The following is a 19,810-nucleotide window of genomic DNA, read 5'->3' as shown; positions in this document are numbered from 1 at the left end:
GTGAAAAAAAAAATTGTTGATAGATGAGAGTTGGATGACACTACATTAAAGGACTTTTAACAATTATTACAATGAGAATGATCAATGGATTTGTGGAAAAGTCATATTAGTAACACTTTGTAACATCCCACATCAGTTGAGGGAAGAGTAACACTTTGTAACATCCCATATTAGGGGAGCATGCTCATGGTACATAACAACTTCCATGGCATATTCGACAATTTAGCTTTGCAAGATGCTGAGTGAGTTTAGACATTAACGGAAAGACTTTGTATGAGAAGAAGTCTATTATTGCATTGTGGAAAAGTCATATCACAAAGGACTTATTCATCCATTTTGATGAAAAATATTAATAAAAAGAAGATAAAAAACAAAAACATTAGTTTGGAAGCTACACGAAAACGTCAGTGAAACTATAGGCTGGTTTTTAGGGTATACCCTAAGAAAAGATGTAAATATACCTGCACATCTACTTAAAAGTAAACCCACCAGCCCAACTTCTAGAATCATATAAACTACAAGCCTTCGAGTTGATATTAAAGTAGTAAAAGATTAAAGTATCCTACACATCCTCTTCCTCTTAAAATGAAGACCTCAGCAAGTAAGCACATTTTAGTTACAATTTACACGACATAGATATATATCATTCCTCTTAACATTCTGGACACAAAAACGCAGTTTTCTCTGCAAAGAAAGATGGCCATGAACTCCTCCCACAGCCACTACTCATTTGCACCCAAACTGCAACCTGTATGAGCTGTTTCCTGCAAATTTCTTCATACCTTGTGGGCAAAGAAGCTTCCAATCTCTTCAACTGTTGATGCACAAACCCCTGTTGGAGAAGCTCCTAAAAAGAATCTCAAGTGAGAAACTTCAGATTAGGTATTCATGTGGTCAGGCTCTACACATGCAAGGAGTCAAAGGGTTCTCCCAGAGGTCATAATTTGGGAAAGTTTCTTCAGGCAATCCCGTTCGTGTCTGGTGGGTGACAACCACATCCTCCACAAAGGTGGCCCAGCCCATGTAAGGATCCCCAAAAGATTTGGACATGAGCCCCTTGTCCGGTTTTATAGATTTAAGCTGATGACCCATGTACCTACGAGCACCAATTATCAGTTTTGCAAAGTTGCCTCCATGGGTCATCACAAATACATCAGACTTCAAGCAAACCAGGAAGTCCAGGGCTGCTAAGCTTGTCACATGCTTCCTGAAACCATCCAACTCCTCTTTGGTTGCCAACTCTTCCTTTGTAACCTGTTAATTTATAGACCCTCAAAATGAAGAACACGAAGTATAAGCAATAAATAGTCAAATACAATTTGACAAGCTAAACTCTGTTTGACTCCCATCCAAAATGCTGTAGTTTACAATTCTGAGTGTTCACCCGTAAAAAGTTGTCACAGGATACACAATGCAGTACTTCCTATGACACTTCCAAAAAATCATTTACAGTATATTTAAACATCAGATGGCAATAGTCGTTTCATTAGACTATGTTTGGTTCCCAGAAAATTTGAGGGAAAATGTAAGTAAAAGAAAATAAAGAGGAAAAGTAAGAGAAAAGAAAAAGTGAAGAAAAATAAAAAATAGATTTAAAGTCAATAAATTATTTTTATACGTTACTTTAAACTCATTTCACTTATTTTTAACTCTTCGATATAAAGATTAAATAATTCGAAAAAGCATACATTTCTAAATAGTTTTAATTTATTTAATTTTCTTTGATACTTTTCATAGAACAACCAAACATGAGAAAATAATTTTCCTTAACATTTTTTTCTTTTTTTACTACTTTTTGAAAACTAAACGCAATCATAAGTTTTATTGACTTGCATTTGGACATCAGCCGGTTAGAGTCACTCCATTAAGTTTGTGCTAGCATTTTCAGTAATCATGAATATGCAATCATTACCAACAAAAGGGGGTCCATCACATAAAGGAATCATTACATAAAGGGTTACAAAATGCAAAATTGATAAAACAAAATAAAAAAATGATGTTATTTATCAAAATCCTGAAAATGACACCATAACATAAATTATACAAAGACAAATGCCTTTCTCATAGAAGATTTGCACAGAATGCCCACAAGAATAATGTAACAAGACACTTTTGGGATTAATAACATCAATTGGGATGATTTTGCTCTGAAGAGTAAGAAATGATGTCCATGTCATTTTTGCACAAACATTATTAGAAATCTGTTGTTCGTATGGCATTCCTCATACATGGGAGCAAGAACATGGCAAAAGTAGAGAAATGAAACTCCTCCATAACAAGAAAAGAAAAATGAAAAGAAAAAAGGAAACCATGAAAGCAATAAATAAAAGACACCTCTAACTATTCATGATTAATTCACTAAAAACAACCTAACAATCTAATACCATACAACACCTAAATATCCCTTGTGAAATTAACATGATGGAATGAATTATTCCTCAAACTCAATATAACTTATTTAAGCCAAATTCCATAAAATGAACTGTATGAGAAGATTAAAAGCCTTACCAGATTTGGGAACATGTTCCTGAGTGGTGCCATCCGGTTTTGCCCACCATAGACCTTTCCAGAAGCAACATAAATTTGAGTTTCTTTAGGATAGCCCATTGCCCGAAGAATCACTGCCACTTCCCCAGGCTCAAGAGGGCAACGTCCTTCCTTCCGTTTCTGCAGGGCAAGCTGCCATAGATGGGAACCGTTCTGCATGACAATCACCAAAATGAGAAACCATTCATAGATCCATGTTTTCTTTTTCTCTCTCTTGTGTGTGTTTGTGTGCGTGCAAGTGCTCATGTAAGGGGTGTTAGGGGATCTAAGTGGCCCAGAAACCAACAAACCATATGTCACCTTGTACCGTCGAGGCCATTCTTTTTTCCTGTATTCAGCCATCTGAGCTTTCTCTTCTCTTGTGCCCACAAAATCACAGAACGATAGGCCTACCATCCCTTTCTCAAATCTAAGGTGAAGGGCCCTGTTTAAGAGGATATTTTTAGAATTGATGGAGCAAATGTCATAAATTCACAAATTCAAGTCTAGCCAACTTTCAGGTACCCATTTCTCATACATGTAAGGATTTGAACTGCCAGTGCGGTTTCTCATCCTTGATGCCAGTTGATCAGCCATCTGCTCAATCTCAGGAAGAAATTTCAGAGCATGATAGTTTACTCTGCACCTTAGCCTGTTGATTTCTGGAGGAACATTATCATACCTAAAGGGGAAAAGATTCACAATAACAATTGGAAGTCAATTAATAGACAAAAAACAATTATATTCTGTTCTTAATAGATCTACAATGTCTACAACTTACCCAAGCCGATCAACAAAAGGTTTTAGGGCCATTATCTTCTTTTCCTTGATCCGAGGCAGAACATTATCAATGTAAAACTGTGCTGGAGCATACTTCGGAATGTTTTTTACCGTTCGTCTATCATACATAACACAAATTTTCAGATGAACATCAATGCCATTTGCATATTGCAACATAGTATAATTTAAATACCATCAATAAAATATGCAATTAGTGGTCCTCAATTTCTGAAACCAAACTAAGTATAACCAGGTCTATAACAATCACCACTAGTAAGTCAAATCTTAATAAGAATGCCTAGAAGTCGCATGAGAAACTCTTAGGTTAATGCACGGACTCTCAGTTTCAGGTTCTCAGACACAGAGGCTCCTATTCCTAACCTATTATTTACTGATCATTTTCCTCCCATAATGTCTGTCATAATTCAATCAATTCTGGTGGGGCAGATAAGAATAATTTATTGAGATACAACCTCACTTCGCAGTCAATCTTGTAATCTAACACCATGTTATCCCTTTTCTCTTGTTTAAAAGGTGTCTATCTGCTTATGCTTTTCAAGTTTTAAGGATATTAAACATTTTCCTAATAGGCAAACAAGAATAATAATTAAATTAATAGGAGAACCTATCCACAAGAGGATGCAACCCTGGTATATAGGATGCCTAAAGGAACAGCCAACTCCAAAAGGGGAAGAAAAAAATAAAAAAAGAAAGGAAGGAAAAGAAGGGGGAAAGAAATGATGTGTTGCATGGCAACAGAATGCTCCACCCACCCAACTTATCAAAGACATCTAAAAGAAAAATGCTTCCATCCTCCTAAGAGACATTCAACCACTAAAGCAATAATTTGAAACAAAAAATCTTTCAGGTTCAGAGACAACTTCAACCCTTCAAAAAGTCTACAACCATGCTCCATTTATAAACACCAGGAGTAAAATAAGGCTGTCTTCCACACTCCAATGTTACTTTAACAAACTTCCATGCCAACTCCAAAAGGACATCCTTCCCTGAGAATGGAGAGAGAAAAAAAAAACACCAAAGACAACAAAGCTCAGAAACAGCCTGCAACCCCACAGTGAACGAGAAAAGTGGTTGACAAACTCCTCATTATTCATGCCCATGTTGGACCAATTAACAAGTGTTCAACCTTTTTTCATAAGCGAGTTAACCATGAGGATTTTATTCCAATTGCTTCCCAAGCCAGTAACATATCGCTTCTGGAAGTTCCCTAGTATACAGTCATAATAAGTTAGCTTTTTTTCTTTTATTTAACGAATAAGTAGAGAATATATTAGAGGCCATAACAAGGGAGAGCAGCTTTCGTATACAAGAAGTGTACTAAGAGCACAAAAATGAGGAACAAAAGCCCTAACAAGAACTAGGAAAACCCCAACCTATCAAGGAATTAGAAAAATATGAATTCATTGATTGCTCCTTTTTTTGATAGGCAAAGACACAGAAAAATGTATACTAATAAAAAACAGGGGGCCCAACGGCTAACCCAAAGCATACAGGAAGTATACAACAGGCACCTATAGGTCAAAAACAAAAGGAATAGGGATACAAAAAACTCACCCGCCCTCATCCATAGCCCAACCACTCAAAAAAGTTAATTAAAGAATTAGGCCCTTCAACCATACAACACTTGGACCAAGACCACAAATTACAAACAAAAAAATATTTCATCCTTTGGATTGATAGATCCTCATTTTCAAAAACAACTTTATTTCTTTCCTTCCAAACCGTCCAAAAAAGGCACAAGGGGGCTGCTTTCCAAACCTTCACTCGGTTCTTGCCCACAAACAACCCATGCCACCCAAGAAGGATCTCCTTCATTGCCCACAAAATCCTAGCCTTGGTGCAATGAATTAGAAGATGATCTATAGACTCTTCAACAGCACAACAAAGGTAACATCTGTTCGGAAGAGACCAGCCCCTCTTCTTTAGTTGGTCCATCGTCAGAGCTTTACCCCAAGTGGCTTCCCAAGCAAAAAAACTCACCTTAGTAGGAACACATGGGCTCCAAATAATGTTTTTCGGGAACAGGACTGTACTGCTACCCTCCAAAGCACTATAAAAAGATTTAACAGAAAAATTACCATCCTTAGCCTCCTTCCACCATAAACCATCCTCCAAATTAATAACCACCCTCTTCCCTTGCAAGGAGAATAGGAATCTCTCCACCATCTCCATCTCCCAATTGTTAAACGGTCTAGAAAAGCGTGGATTCCAGCCCCCATCCTCTCCCGTAGCTACCCAAGCAGCAACAATTTACTTAAATGTTATCCCTTCATGTGAGCTGATTAACAAAAAGAATCTTTTGCCACACTGTCCTAGAAAGCATTCAACCATCATATCACCCACCAAGGGAAATTACTGATGGTCCTCAATGAAAGCTAATGATACAACAATTAATTCCCCAAGCAAACAACCTCTTGAGAAACTTGGGATTCTCCTTGACCTCTCTCTACACTCCAGCAATAGGCTAGCAAACATTCTTATCAACTGCAATGGAAATGATATATGGAAAACTAATCCCTGCACCATAACATTAAACCAATACTTCGATCTCCTCATTACCCATAAAGATTCTACCATACACCTGAAAATCTTCCCAGCCTTCACTAATGGACTTTCATGTGTGAGAACTAATGAGAACCAAGAGCTCTAATCACCCCACCCTCCTTCCCCCTTTTTTCTGGATCAGAAACAAAAATATACATTGATATGGTTTTAGAGTACATGTGAAGGATGAGGAATCAGAATTACAAGAACTTATCAAAAGAAGAGGTGAGTGAATCTCTCCAATATACTAAGGAGACCTATACATCAATATAGTAGCACATGAGATTATACAATATAAAGTGACTCCTAACTCCATGGCATCAAACATATCTTTTCCAAAAAGAAACCAAATCAATGCTCCTCTCCTTGCTATCCAAACCCTTTTTAATCTACACATTTAATACCAATCAAGATGAATGTCAATAAGGGGAGTGCCCTTAAATGCTGTAATAGAGGAGGCCCAAAAAGAGGAATAGAAATAAATTAGATCCTATAGCATCTTTGAAATCCTCCACTTGTCCTAAAAATTCTTTGCATTTCTTTCCCACCATACAATCCAAATTAATGTGAGACAAGCAATTTGCCATAGAACTTTGCCTTTAATGGTGCTCCCTAAAACCTTAAAGCAGATTATCATCATATTACATATACTCCTAAGAAGAATCCAATCTAACTTAGTTAGTTGGAATAATTAGTGTCATAGCCCTAAAGTCAACGGACACTATAAAAAAGGATGATCAACCGATTCTCCACTCCTTGTACACATAGTGTAAGAGTCAGAACAAGAGACTTTGTAAGGTCTCCTTGTCTATAGCACGTCATTGGTGTTGGCCTTCTTATTGGCCACTAGCCAAGCCAAGGCCTTAACCTTGAATGAGACTTTAGATTTCCATATAAATTTAGATGGAGAGAAAAGAAATGGAGTTGATAGATTGAACAAGGCCAAGAGGAAAGACTTTATCATAAATAAGTATGAAGAAAATACTGAAAAGACTTGGAAATTAAGAACACAAAGATTGTTCCCCCCACCATAAGTCTTTCAAAAAACAAATCCTTACCCTATCATCCACCATAAAACGAGTATGTTTGGATCTTGAAAAACTTGTACAATGGCCTTTTAGTGGCAATAATGAGACCATCCAAATAGAATATTGATGTCACAACCGGTGGGTTTATCTCATAGATGCTCAATATGACCTTATGCCAAAGCGCAAAACTTTCCCAAAGAAACCTCCAAAACCACCGCCCTAAGAGACTCTCTTCCTCAAATAACTCTAATCACTTTTTTCCTCCCTAAACATTGTCAATATAACCTTTCACTATAGTCCATCCCTAAAGTTGCCAATCTCCACAAACTCTTTCCTTACTAAGCATTACTAAGAACAAGGAAACATCTAATCCTTAAACTATCCTAGTTCTTCAGTATCCGAATGGTTGGTCAATTGCCCACAAAAGAGCCATGCTAACTCAAGAGTCTCCCTAATTGAATAAGGAATGACCCACGACACCTAATAAAGAGAACAATAGCTGCCATAACACCCTGGCTTAAGTACAATGAAGCAGGATGTAATTAATAGATTTCACTTCACTTTTACAAAGGTAACATCCATTTGTCAATGACCATCCACTCCTTTGAAGTTGATCTACGGTGAATATCTTCCCCTAACTAGCTTGCCAAGCAAAAAAAAAAACTTGCAAGAAGGTATGAAGAGCCACCCTGTTGTGTATTTTTTGGATATAGTGGAAGGAAAGGAATTGAGGAGTGTTTGAAAATATGAAGCGATTAGGTCAATCGTTGAAGAGCTCCTTTGTTAGATGCTTGTCGACATGGGTTAGGATGTATGTTGCCAAAGGATCAATGTCTTTAATCAATTTTGGAGATTAAGTGGGATCCAAATGAGGGAGGGAATAGTTTTTTGTATTTTTCCTCCTCCAAGATATGCGTATTAATATCTTTTTTTTTATAGGCAAAAAATAAAATGTTTTAATAGCACCTAAGAGGCACAAAAGAGTAAAAGCCAAAAAGACCAAGAAAAACAAAGCGAGAGGAACACAAAAAACAATAATCATGCCTCACTTAGAACCTAACCACTCCACAAGGCCCAAGATGGGCAAGGAGGGGTCTCCTATAGACACCCTAACCTTTTAATATCCTTTGTATACAATCTGTGTATCTTGGTGCATAGTTTCGGTTTATAAATATATTATCTTTGCTTACTTATCAAAAAAACAAAAAAAAGAGTAGATGCAGTTTCTTTTTAGGTTCCCCAACCACCACCACAATAAAAAATCTCTCCATAATTTCTCAATCTAACATTGCCTGCAAAAGGTAGAAGGAAAACAAATCATATCCAAGAAGATTACTTTTAATAAGTGTAACTCTTCCCTTCCAGAAAGATATTGCCTTTTTTAAGAAGCAAGTTTTTCTCAAATGTTCCTAACCAATTACTTCCCAACTTGGACTTAAATTAAGCACCTAAAGGCCCTCCCAAATAGGTTGTAGAAAAGCAACCCATTCTACAACCAATCACTATAGCAAAAACATCAAGACTCTTCATCCTAATAATCGGAACTAGCTCACTCTTGTTCCAAATTTGGAATTTGGATATTGTTTCATCGCACAATAAGATACATATCCAGTATAATAGATTGCTTTCAAAAGTCTCACAAAAGATAATAGGGTATCATCTACAAACAACAAATGTGAAATCTCCAATACTTGGCTCAACCTCCCCCACCTTGAAACTATTGATGAAACCTTCCCCACAGCTCTAGCCATAAAGAAGCTTATGCTTCCACCATCAAGACAAAAAGATACAGCAAAAGTGGATCATCTTGATTCCCAAAGCTCCTGAATTCTTGCCCTATTACATGGATACTCAAGAATGAGTTACTTATACTCAAGGAACCATACTGTATTGAAATTTATTGTTAAGCCAGTAAAAATAACTCAGTTGAATAGCAAACAAAACAGGTATACAGCAATTTTTTTTTATCTCTTTCCCTTTTTCTACATTTTGTATTAGTAATTGGCTTGATCTAATTAAGAACTAAATACTATCATAATTGTGGAAGATAATAAGCCATAAAAATAAAATAAAAACACATCAGACCTTATGCTTGTTAATAGCTCTGATTTGTCTGTGAACCACTCAGGGATATCACGGACAATTCGCACATCATCCTTCAAGTAATCAATGAAATGGTCCACGTCAAAAATATCTTCAAATTTCCTGCACTCATTTCGATAAAAGATAAGGCCAAGATGCATTGGAGTTTGTGGAATAGGATAATACCAATGCCTAATTAACTTATAGTAATAATCTACATGAACCCAAAATGAGAAATAAAATGAGTAGTTCTCCAAACTATGGCATAATCCATCTCAAAAAATAACTAAAAACAGCTCAAAATGGCACAAGAAAATACTTTTGACACGTTACAATAAGTTAACAAAGTAATGAATGAGAGATTGGCTGAGTAGACTGAATTCTTTGGAATTGACAAAGGCACTTTGGAATTGTCGAAGTAGTAGTAGAGCAATCTTGGTGGTGGTGGCAACTGAAATAGTGGCTGGGCTTGGCAACACTGATATAGCAAAAGTGATGGCAGCAGCATATTAAAGAGAAGGTTCAATGTCAGCAAGAAGAATGGTGCCCATAGGTAGAATTGTAAATGACAGTGGTGCAGTGATGCTATGTTGGTATGTTGGTAAAGATGACAGTTGTGATATCATGGTTGTGATGGTGCGCAGATGGGAGGTATAATGGTAGTGATGGCGATGGTGATAGTGATGGCAGCAATGAGACAGTGGTGGAGGTGGTGACCAAGCATTAGTATGATGATGTGGTGGTGGCTGTGACAATGCTGTTGGAGGTGGTGGTGAAAATGGTATTAAAAGTATATGGTTTCCCCTTTTAGGAACTGAAAGAATACTACTCTTCTACTTGCCTACAAATGACTCCAAGGAATTTAAAAAAGTGTTCAATGACAAGTTCACCTTCAACTCCGTATGAGGATAACTGATTCCATCCAAATTTACTCTAATATGATGACAGCTAGATTTTTAATATATCAAATAAGGATTTTATGGACTGTATGAGTATAACAAATAGCCTGAATTTTGTAAGTTACAAATGAGCAAGACAAATAAGGAAATGGACAAGTGTCCAGAAATCCAGATGTGCATCCACTTAGACTTTGTGTGGAGCAGCTTCAAGAGGGGCCGACTTATAATATATAACCTTTACATTGATTTCTGATGTGATCCATCAGATGCCTTGATTTTGTGAAAAAAAAGTGCGGGCAAAATATGCAACAAGATCCAACCAGAAATTTTCTCATCCACCTTAAAAATGGTCTCTTTTTAAGAAACTGGTGATTGCTAATTCCAGTCAAAATACCCTGAGCTCATAATTTTCAACTGTGATCTAGAAATATTTATGTGAAGTTCAAATAGAAGACATTCAAACATGTTTTATGATAGAAAACTTAATTCTCCACAGGTGAAACAAAAATCACTTGGAAAGAAATGTGGAAGTGCAAATAACTACTTTTTTCTAGCCTGATCCTTGCTGAAATATATTCTTTTTGGAAAACTAATAATAAATTTGAAAGTCAGCTTTTTGTTTAGCTTGGTTGAATAAACACGAAAGCCAGAGATTTTCAATAATCTAAAGCAATGAAAACACAGTCGCATAAACTTCAAGATTGGTGTAATATTTAGAGTTCAGCCAATCTTATCAAAACCAAATCAACAAGGTCAGACCATAAACTGATCACTCAGCCACTAAACTGTCTTACTTCTATAATGGAACATTGTAAGGATAAGAACTTGATGAATCCATTGCACCCCTCTCAAACTACTTATGTTTTCACTCTGTGACATGGAGGTGATAAGAAATCCCAGCTTCCCTATTGATGTGCCAAAACTAAAGTAGTTTGAATCATCTAGACACAAGCTCATGTTTCAAATGATAACACTGTTGATGCAGACAACTATCCACTCAATGTTCCTGTTTGTTTATGCCAGTATTTATTAATTCATATCAAGTATACATGCAGCCTTACATTAATTATTATACAGTCCATGGCCAGGGAATGAACCATTGACCAGGTGATCCACCTTGATGACCTTTGTGGGTCTGATAACTAAGGTTTCAGCATGACAATATATAAAAGTGTTTTGTACAATGTAATCATCAAAGCAAGAGAGGCATCAAGGGACATGAACTTGTCAATTAAAAAACCATCCCAAGTTTTCCATTTAAAGTAAATATCCTTAAGGAAGTAGCTTCTGACTTTCTTGTGACAAACCACAGGGAAAAGTAACTGTTGAGGATGTTTCCTCTTCGGGTTACTCTTTGTTTTCTCCTTTTTTTTTTTTTTTGGTTTTCTTTCTACAGGTAATTCACTGTTACCAAGAACCAAACATGGAACTACCCCATTCCCACACCTTGCCACTTGAGCCAGTTGTTTGCTTATTCCGTAAACTTTTTATAACAAAACAATGTAAGTACTAGGTTGAGACATCTTACGTTTGGTCTTTCCAGATTTGATCCTGCTTCAGCAATGGCAAAATAAGTGTGGCATTCATTATTTTAGCCACAGCCACCGCATTGCATATCTGCATACAAACATATAAACTAATAGTGAACCCTGTGAAGCCTATTATTAGTCTTCTAAAATATAGGATTATGCATAATTTTTGGGACAGTATACAGAGGAAGTCATTTTATATACAATAAAATATAGTAGTAGTATATGCAAATAATAAATTGCAACCAGAACGATGACTCGCACAGGAAAATCAGTTCACAAGAAAGTGCCCAAAGGAAAACAACTTGTTTCAACTATTTCCATTTTCTAGGAGAAATCTATTTAACTTATAAACCAGAACAGTTAATATTCATGGAAAGTTCCTACAAAATGTGAGACCGACATATCTATGCCTCAAGAAAAGACCCAGTATACCAACATGCCATTAGCAAACTAGAGAATTCCAATTCAATTCCAGAAAATGCATTTCTTAAAAAAAAGTCTATACCACCAAGGAAATAGCACAATAGTTTATGTCATGAAATAATTTGTCCTTTAATGCAACAAGCTGAAGAACATATAATGAGCAACTGGCATGAATCTTCTTTAACCATTTTATGTGACTGGATTTTGATAAATAGTACAGGCAAAACAGTAAAACTCAGGAGTTCTGGCCCTAAAGCCATAATGAAACTTGGGTTTTGTCATTATTCAGGTACTCCGAATCTAATAAAGTCAACAAAATGTTTTTTTTTTTGTTTTTGATCAATAATAAAGTCAACAAAAATTAAGCACTGGCACTAAAATCTTTCAAAATTTCACTAGAGCAGACCTAGTGTAAAGTAAATCTTGAGATATTTTTCTAAAGCTTTAGTATATACAATAATATTAAATAGCCTACGAAAAAATATATACATACAATAATATTAAATGAAGTGTTAGACAGTAAGTTAAACAAAACAAATTTAAAATAAAAATGGTATTTGAAAGGTTGATTTTATGGAATATCTTGTTGGTTCCATTGATCAATTGTATGGTATCTCAAAAAATAATATCCAACACCTTTCAGATTGGAATTTGTTAGTTGGTCAAGGGATGAGACTCATATCCCAAACATAAGGTAAGCCTCGAGGCAAGAAAGATGTGCCCCATTTATGTCTTACACTTATAGGTGTGAGACTTAGAGGATCTGAACCTCAAAGGTGTCCCTCAAGGCATTTTGGGCGAGATTTGGATCTAAGCCTCGTTATATATTTGACCAGTTGCAGAGCACAGCCCAAAATTCAAGTACTTCAGCTAAAATATTCAATCTGTTTTGTAAATGTTTTGTCTAGTATTATAAGAAGGAAATTTCTCCAAATAATAAAAACTAACCATTTAATACCATACCTAAAGAAACAGAAATTCTACCAAAGTTATTTAAGTTGATCCAGAACAAAGAAACAGAAACTGAGAATGTAAGAATGGGCACTTCCAAGACAAATGTCAGGTTTTTATTGCCAGCAAAAAGAATGGAACTTAATATGCTATTCTGCCCTGACACTTTTGACCAAATACTAGTCATCGCATTAGCATGTGTCATGTTTAACTTCTTTTCCTGAACGAGGCACATTTGGGCGAATATCCATAAAGATGGCAACACTCTAGCCCTATCAGCATTATAGACCTTAGAAAGTGAAGGCTCTATTGGCATGAGGGAATCCCATTAAATTCTACCAATCACTTTTTTGGCAATTTAACCATAGCTGAAACGGAAATATAAACTCCACAAGGTCCAAACAGTTCATTCTCATTTCGAATACATTAAAAAACAAATAATTGAACAAAAACTAAAGCTGCATGCAATGTGCCTGGTGTTTGGTTTGGAGATGCAAATGAGAGAACAGTTAAACAATAATCAAATTGAAAACAGGAAAAGAACAAAAGGAGTAACTCCCTAACAGGAATCATACAGCAATTCTTTGCTGATTTAGGCCACCCTCTGCATGGATAAATATATAGCCACTTGTTTCATTCTCAGGAGGAAGATCTGCACAGAACCAAAATAAAGCTGTGGTGAACAGAAACCACATAAACAGTAAAAGAAAATATATAATTATCAAGAAACCATATTTGAAACAGCTTTTTTAATTAAGCCGTATTGAAAATAGTTGAGAAGATTATAATTGCTTTTCAAAGCCCTTCTAACAAATGCAATCTATAAATGGGAAAATTTTCCAATTTAAATGTCACATTCTGATACTGAATCATAAAACTAAATGAATTACTGAAAATTGTGATCATTTCAAGGAAGAATGAACATACAGATTAGAATTAAAAAAGAAAAAGAAAAAGAAAAAACAAGCTATGTTAACAAAACACCAAGTTTCTCATGAAAAAAAGAGTTCTACTTCATGCCAATTCATAATACCACTTTAAGGCACATGCTGAAGGTTCATATACCAATGCTTGTTCACATAACTTGCACAGAGAATTAAGATCTCAAACAATTGTAGATATGCCCAATGCTCATAAAATATTTGGAGCATGATAACAGATTATTCTAGATAATTTTCTCAGGAACAAACAAATTGATCCATTCTCTCAAAAACAGAAAGAAGTTGTTATGGAACAATGATTGTACAACTTCATTCACAATCCAGCTACCAATATTAAACTCCAAGTATGAACTTAGTAATAGGTTCTTTCTAGATAGAAATGACACAAGCATATAGTTTTCCTTTAGCACACATATTTAACTATGAAGCTATTCCACACTTAAACGTTATGTAGTAGAGATCACTGAAGCATTTACAAAAAAATCTAGAATGAACTTCCCTCAATGAAGCAAGGTTTAACTTTCTCTGAGTTCACTCCAGGTAATCTTACTTAATGATAACATATTTATTTCCATGGCTCACAAATTCGGGGAGATAATACTCACATAAATTATTCAAGAAAAATACAGGGTACCACCATACCTGATATTCCACCATTGCGGCGCTCAGCACAAGGCTTCCAAGAGGTGGTGGCAGAAAAAGGATTGCCCCAGAGTGAAGGAGGTTCCTTGACCTAACAAAAATCACAAATGCAAACATTCAGATGCATGTATCAACAAAACATATGACCGAATAAAAGTGAGATCCTTGGGAACTTACACGCGGACAGCGAAGAACAATGCCATCTTTTCTACACAAGTATGGAGAATTCTACAATAGATTGAAAGAAAAAGTTAGTGGTGCAATAATAATGTGAAGCATATATTTGATGGCATCAAATACAAGCAAAAAGTGCATACAAACAGTCAATGACCTCAGCATATACAGTGTTGATTTCACTGTAGTAAGAAGGAACAAAAGGTTATGGAATAAGGAACTTCATTAGCTATGTCAATCTACCACATGAAAAGTTCACCTCACTGCATAAAGAGGCACCAAGGTAAAAAACCAAAAACCTAATCACTTGCCTGAGCAGACATAATCAGGTTGAGTTGCATGCGCATATGACCAGACATCATGTTGCAAAAACCATAGACACAAAAGTTTTTATATACAATTCTCTTCAAAAAAACAACAATCTACTAAAAGGGACTTTCTTCAAAATTAAAAAGCACCTGTTTAGATCTTATTTTACAAAATTTTATTTCAATTTTGCAAAGCTGCCTTAGTTTAGCCATTGTCGTGCAATGCTATGAAGGGTGGATTAGGGATTTGTATTGGCGCCACACTAGAATAAGATCTGTCTGAAAATCCGCTATTAGTGTTCTAAACACTAAAACTGCTGTGCTTAATTAATCCATAAGAGAAAAGAAAATATGGTAGAAAAACTAGTCCCGAAACACCAAATTCAAGCACTCAAGGAGTCGTAAGGAATTGGAAAGCCAATATCTGAAACAAACCATTTTTGTATTGAGAATATCAGATTTTAGAAGAGATTGACTAGTAAGGAATCTAATTATCTCTAATGTTTCTCCAGTCGAGGTAGGTGAGGCAATGGAACACATTTCAATTCAAACAATTTCCGGAGAAAATAAATGCGTAATTCATATAAATACTCAACAATAGCAAATAAACTAAAATCCTTGGGTATCAATCTAACAGCATGGCAAATATTTGAAGAAAAGCAATATTGAACCACCAGTCGAATCAAATGAAAGAAGAAAGGAAGAGCACTGACCAAACCATTCAAAATAGCAGAAATTGAGATGAATCCGACGAGAATGACGAGAAGGATCCAGAAAAGCGAGATCTTGTAGTTATGTGGAGAAACCCTAGGCTCATCAGAGAAGTATGGACATATGGAGTGAAAATTGGACCAGAAGGGACGGTCGCGATCCCGATCTCGTGAGGAGTGACGATCGTAGTGGTCCGTTGGGTTGTCGGGCAAGAAAGGGGACGAGTCCTCATCGCGCTTCAACGGGGATGGCGTAGCTCGGGTTCCGATCGAGCTCGAGTGACGGAGCTCCGCCATGGCTCGCTTCGGACTGAAAGCCAGCTTCGGCGGTTTGCTTTACTACTACGGTCCGTTACAGTCTATGTCACTTTAGATCAATGCTTCACCTCTTTTTTGATTGAAACCAGATGGATGCAAGGAACGGCCAATGTTGGCTCATAGATACGCACCTACAGACACTGGAGCCTCTGCCTCCCCAGAGTCCAGACCCATCTCCTTATTTGTTGCTGTTAGAATTCAATACATACATTCATACCTCTCGTCTCTCCCTTCCGTACCAGCTACACCAAGTCTGACAACTAATTAACCCCCTAACGTATTTTTGGGATAACTTATAGTTATCAGTAATGTCCCATTAGCATCTAAACTCAAAAGAACGGTAAAGAAATTGAATTTTATAAATTAAAAAATAATTTATTTGATTGCCTTATCGGTTCCTACATTTGATGGTTTTTGAAATAACATGAGCTATGTTGCCGAGAATTTTGAATGAAAATGTAAATAAAAGAAATTAAAAATAATCATCCAATAGGTGGGTTAAATATGATAATTACAGGAAAAGGTGGTCTTTTTTAGTAACTCTAACATAGGATTTAAACTACTTAACTTTTTGTCTAGCCCCACATTTATTGTAATTATTGATATCAAATTTTAAATCAAAATTTTGGGTTTAATTATACGTATTATATATAATGATAGTATAATTTTTTATTTAAATTTACTATTTAAAACAAAATTATTTCTAAAAAAAAATAAATAACATTTAATGTGTTTTTTTTTAATCTTTTTTTAAATATTTTACTAAGATAAAAGCAAGTTTCATAATTATATAATAAAAATGATGATTTTTCTTATACATTTTTCTAATTTAAAATTGATAAGTTATGTTTTTATATTAAATTTGAGGAAGATTGACTATTTAATTTTTCATTTGGATTATCTAAAAATAATAAGAAAATGATAATTGTTTTTTATTTTTTAAAATAAAATAATTTTAAAATTTTTATATGATTTTTTTATATTTTTTTCCTTTTCATAGTGTTGTTTTCTTAATTTTCATATATAATTTTTTCCTTTTTTTTTTTTCTTCAATACATGTTATATATTAATGAGGTCGATAAAAATATGTTATAATTACAATATTAAGAAAATAAAAGTTAATTTTAAATGAGAAAAACACCCAAGAGGACGGTAAATTGGGTTTTAAAATATTTTTTTTAAACACAACAAATTTAAGCACAATAGAAACAAATAAATAGATATAGAGTTAAGGAAATCAAACTCATATTTTATAGTGGTTCGACGCTTCTTTGTCTACGTCTACTTTCCTTTAACTCCTAACCGAGTGAGAGTTCCACTAATTTAAAGCTTCAACCAAACTTTTAATCTATTTTGCACTTGAATTCCGACTTCAATGGGCTCTTACGAAATCTCTTTAAGATTCAATTCACTTGAAAGCTTTTAACACTCAATTTACAATAATGAACTTCTCTCAACTTAGCTCAATAATAGCTTAAATACAAATCAAAGTTATGATGAATCACAAAGGTGCACTAAAGGATATGCAAATAAATATTTAATACACAAATAAATAAATTAGAGCTTCTAAGGCAATAATAAGTGGGTAGACAAATAAATGTGAGTGTTATCTTACTCATGAATAAAGTGAAACTTTCTATTTATAGGTTTCTAACATCAGAAACCAAAAAAAACAAAAAGCAGCCTCAATCGGTCGAACTGAGGGTCAACCGGATTACTAGTCGTTGGAGCATTTAATGCTTTGGCAGGTTACCGTTACTTCAATCGGACTTCGATCGGGCAAAGGGTACCCTAGCCGGTTGGCCCAATGCCTTGACTAGTTCAACATTTTTAGCCCGAAAACCTTTTTTTTTTTATGGTATTTTATTTTATAACACTTGAGCAAGATCTTTAGGTCAATTAATATGTCAATTTGGAAGTGATTTGCCTAAGGTTCATTTGATAAAATTCGGGTTTTGATGAAACTGTAACTTTAAAAAATAAACCGAGTTTTTCAAAGATGCATGAAATGATATGTAAATCCTAAGTGCATTTATACATTTATCTTACATTTGTTTTCTATGATTAAAAGTATTCAAAACGTCTTGATCTTGCATCCATTAGGTTATTTGATGAATTTCCAAATTAATATATGAGATTCTTAATAATTCAAACAAATTAGTAATTTAATCGTAGTTTGTTATCATCAAAACCTTATTAGAAGAACCATTGAGCTAACTAATATAAATACGCTTATATTACAATATATTACAATAAAACCTAATTATAAATTTTTTAAACTTTTTTATTTTATTTATAAAAGTGATGGTTTTGTATAATGATACCATATATTCGTATCATTCGTATATTATGAATCACTTCTTAAATCAAATAAAATACTAATTTGAATTTATGAGACTTGTTATTTTATATATATGTACACAAATATTATTAAATAATTTTAATGTGTTGAGTGAATGATGATAATATACTTATAATGACATATTAATATCAATAGACTATGAATAAACATTTTTAAAATTATTATTTTTGTAATGAAATACAAGTACGACATAAATGTATTATACTTACAATACAAATACTTTAATGTTACAATATAATTTAATTTATTTTTGTTTGATTTTTTCACGTGCTATATTATCCAATGAATAATTGTGTGTTATTCCATTGAATAACTATGTGTTATTCCATTGAATATTTGTATATTAGGCTAATAACGTTTTTAATTACATGTTACATATATAAAATGACATAATAACCTTAAGATGTGGTTTTTATTTTGGAGATATTGAAAATTATTTTTTTACCAAATTATGTAAAAATATCAATTTTTAAAAAAAATATAATTATGAGTGTTATGAGGGTATTTCAAATAATTTATATATATATATATATATATATATATATATATATATATATATATATATATATATATATATATATATATTCATTCAACCCCACATTACCAAAGAAGTAAAAAAAAATGATAAATTTATTAAATATACCATATTGATGTCATAATATAAAATAATATATAATTAATACAAAATAATAAACTAAATTAATAATGCACGGTTTATTAGATTATTTTTATGAAAATTATAAAATTCAATTGGACTTATCCTTTCAAATTCATTAAAGTAAATACTAAAATTATATTGTTTAAAAGTGAAACAATTTTTTGGGACATGAGATTACACTATTGACCACCTTTACTTATCATCGGGTGGAGCCCCATAGTATTGGCAATCTCAAAATTATTTATAGATAATAGAGAAAACAGATTAAAGGGTAAAATTGTCCTCTAAACATGATTGAGATAAATGACTCTTCCCAATGATTATCACATCCGGCTCATCCTATATAATAATTATTCAAATAAAATATAAAAGAAAAATACAAAAAAAAAGATTAAAAGTGAATAATTTTTTTTTATTTTTTATTTCAAATTTATTTTAATACATCGCTATAAAAATTAAATAATTTAAAAATATATAAAATTTTAGTTATATTTTATGTTATTTGATATTTTTAGTAGGACAACAAACGTGAAAAAATAATTTTCCTTTATATATATTTTTTACTTCCTTAGTTTTTTATAAGAATCAAACATAATCATAAATTATTTTTATCAATTTTAAATTTGATTTTATCTTTTTTCTTCTAATCTATATTTCATCTTTATTTTCTTACCAATCTTTTAATTTCTTTCCCTTCAAATTTTTTAATAGCCAAGCCAGGCCTTAATAATAATAGTAATAATAATAATAATAATACTATTATTTATAAATCAGTTTTCTTACTTTTATGATGAAAATTGTCTTCTATTTAATAAAAATTTTATTTTGTACCTTTTAAATGCGACATCTAACGGCAGAGGAAGCAGGTCTAATTTTAACCAAGTAGACCGTCATACACCGGATAATTGATT

General features: G+C 33.7%; 1 protein-coding gene across 1 annotated transcript; it reads right to left on the bottom strand.

The window, feature by feature from the left end:
* Positions 1 to 511: 511 nt before the first annotated feature.
* LOC100257824 (protein PECTIC ARABINOGALACTAN SYNTHESIS-RELATED) lies at positions 512 to 16,213 on the bottom strand. The gene is made up of 11 exons (XM_002285456.5): positions 15,565 to 16,213; positions 14,547 to 14,597; positions 14,370 to 14,460; positions 13,362 to 13,438; positions 11,409 to 11,497; positions 8,985 to 9,104; positions 3,308 to 3,424; positions 3,065 to 3,208; positions 2,848 to 2,971; positions 2,509 to 2,700; positions 512 to 1,254 (listed from the first exon to the last, which is right to left on the bottom strand). The coding sequence occupies exons 1-11, from the start codon at positions 15,856 to 15,858 to the stop codon at positions 895 to 897; spliced, it is 1,659 nt and encodes a 552-aa protein (XP_002285492.1). The 5' UTR covers positions 15,859 to 16,213; the 3' UTR covers positions 512 to 894.
* Positions 16,214 to 19,810: the final 3,597 nt, after the last annotated feature.

Source organism: Vitis vinifera, chromosome 1 (genome assembly GCF_030704535.1).
Source record: "Vitis vinifera cultivar Pinot Noir 40024 chromosome 1, ASM3070453v1".
Taxonomy (NCBI): domain Eukaryota; kingdom Viridiplantae; phylum Streptophyta; class Magnoliopsida; order Vitales; family Vitaceae; genus Vitis; species Vitis vinifera.
This window is presented reverse-complemented; position numbering and strand designations above follow the sequence as displayed.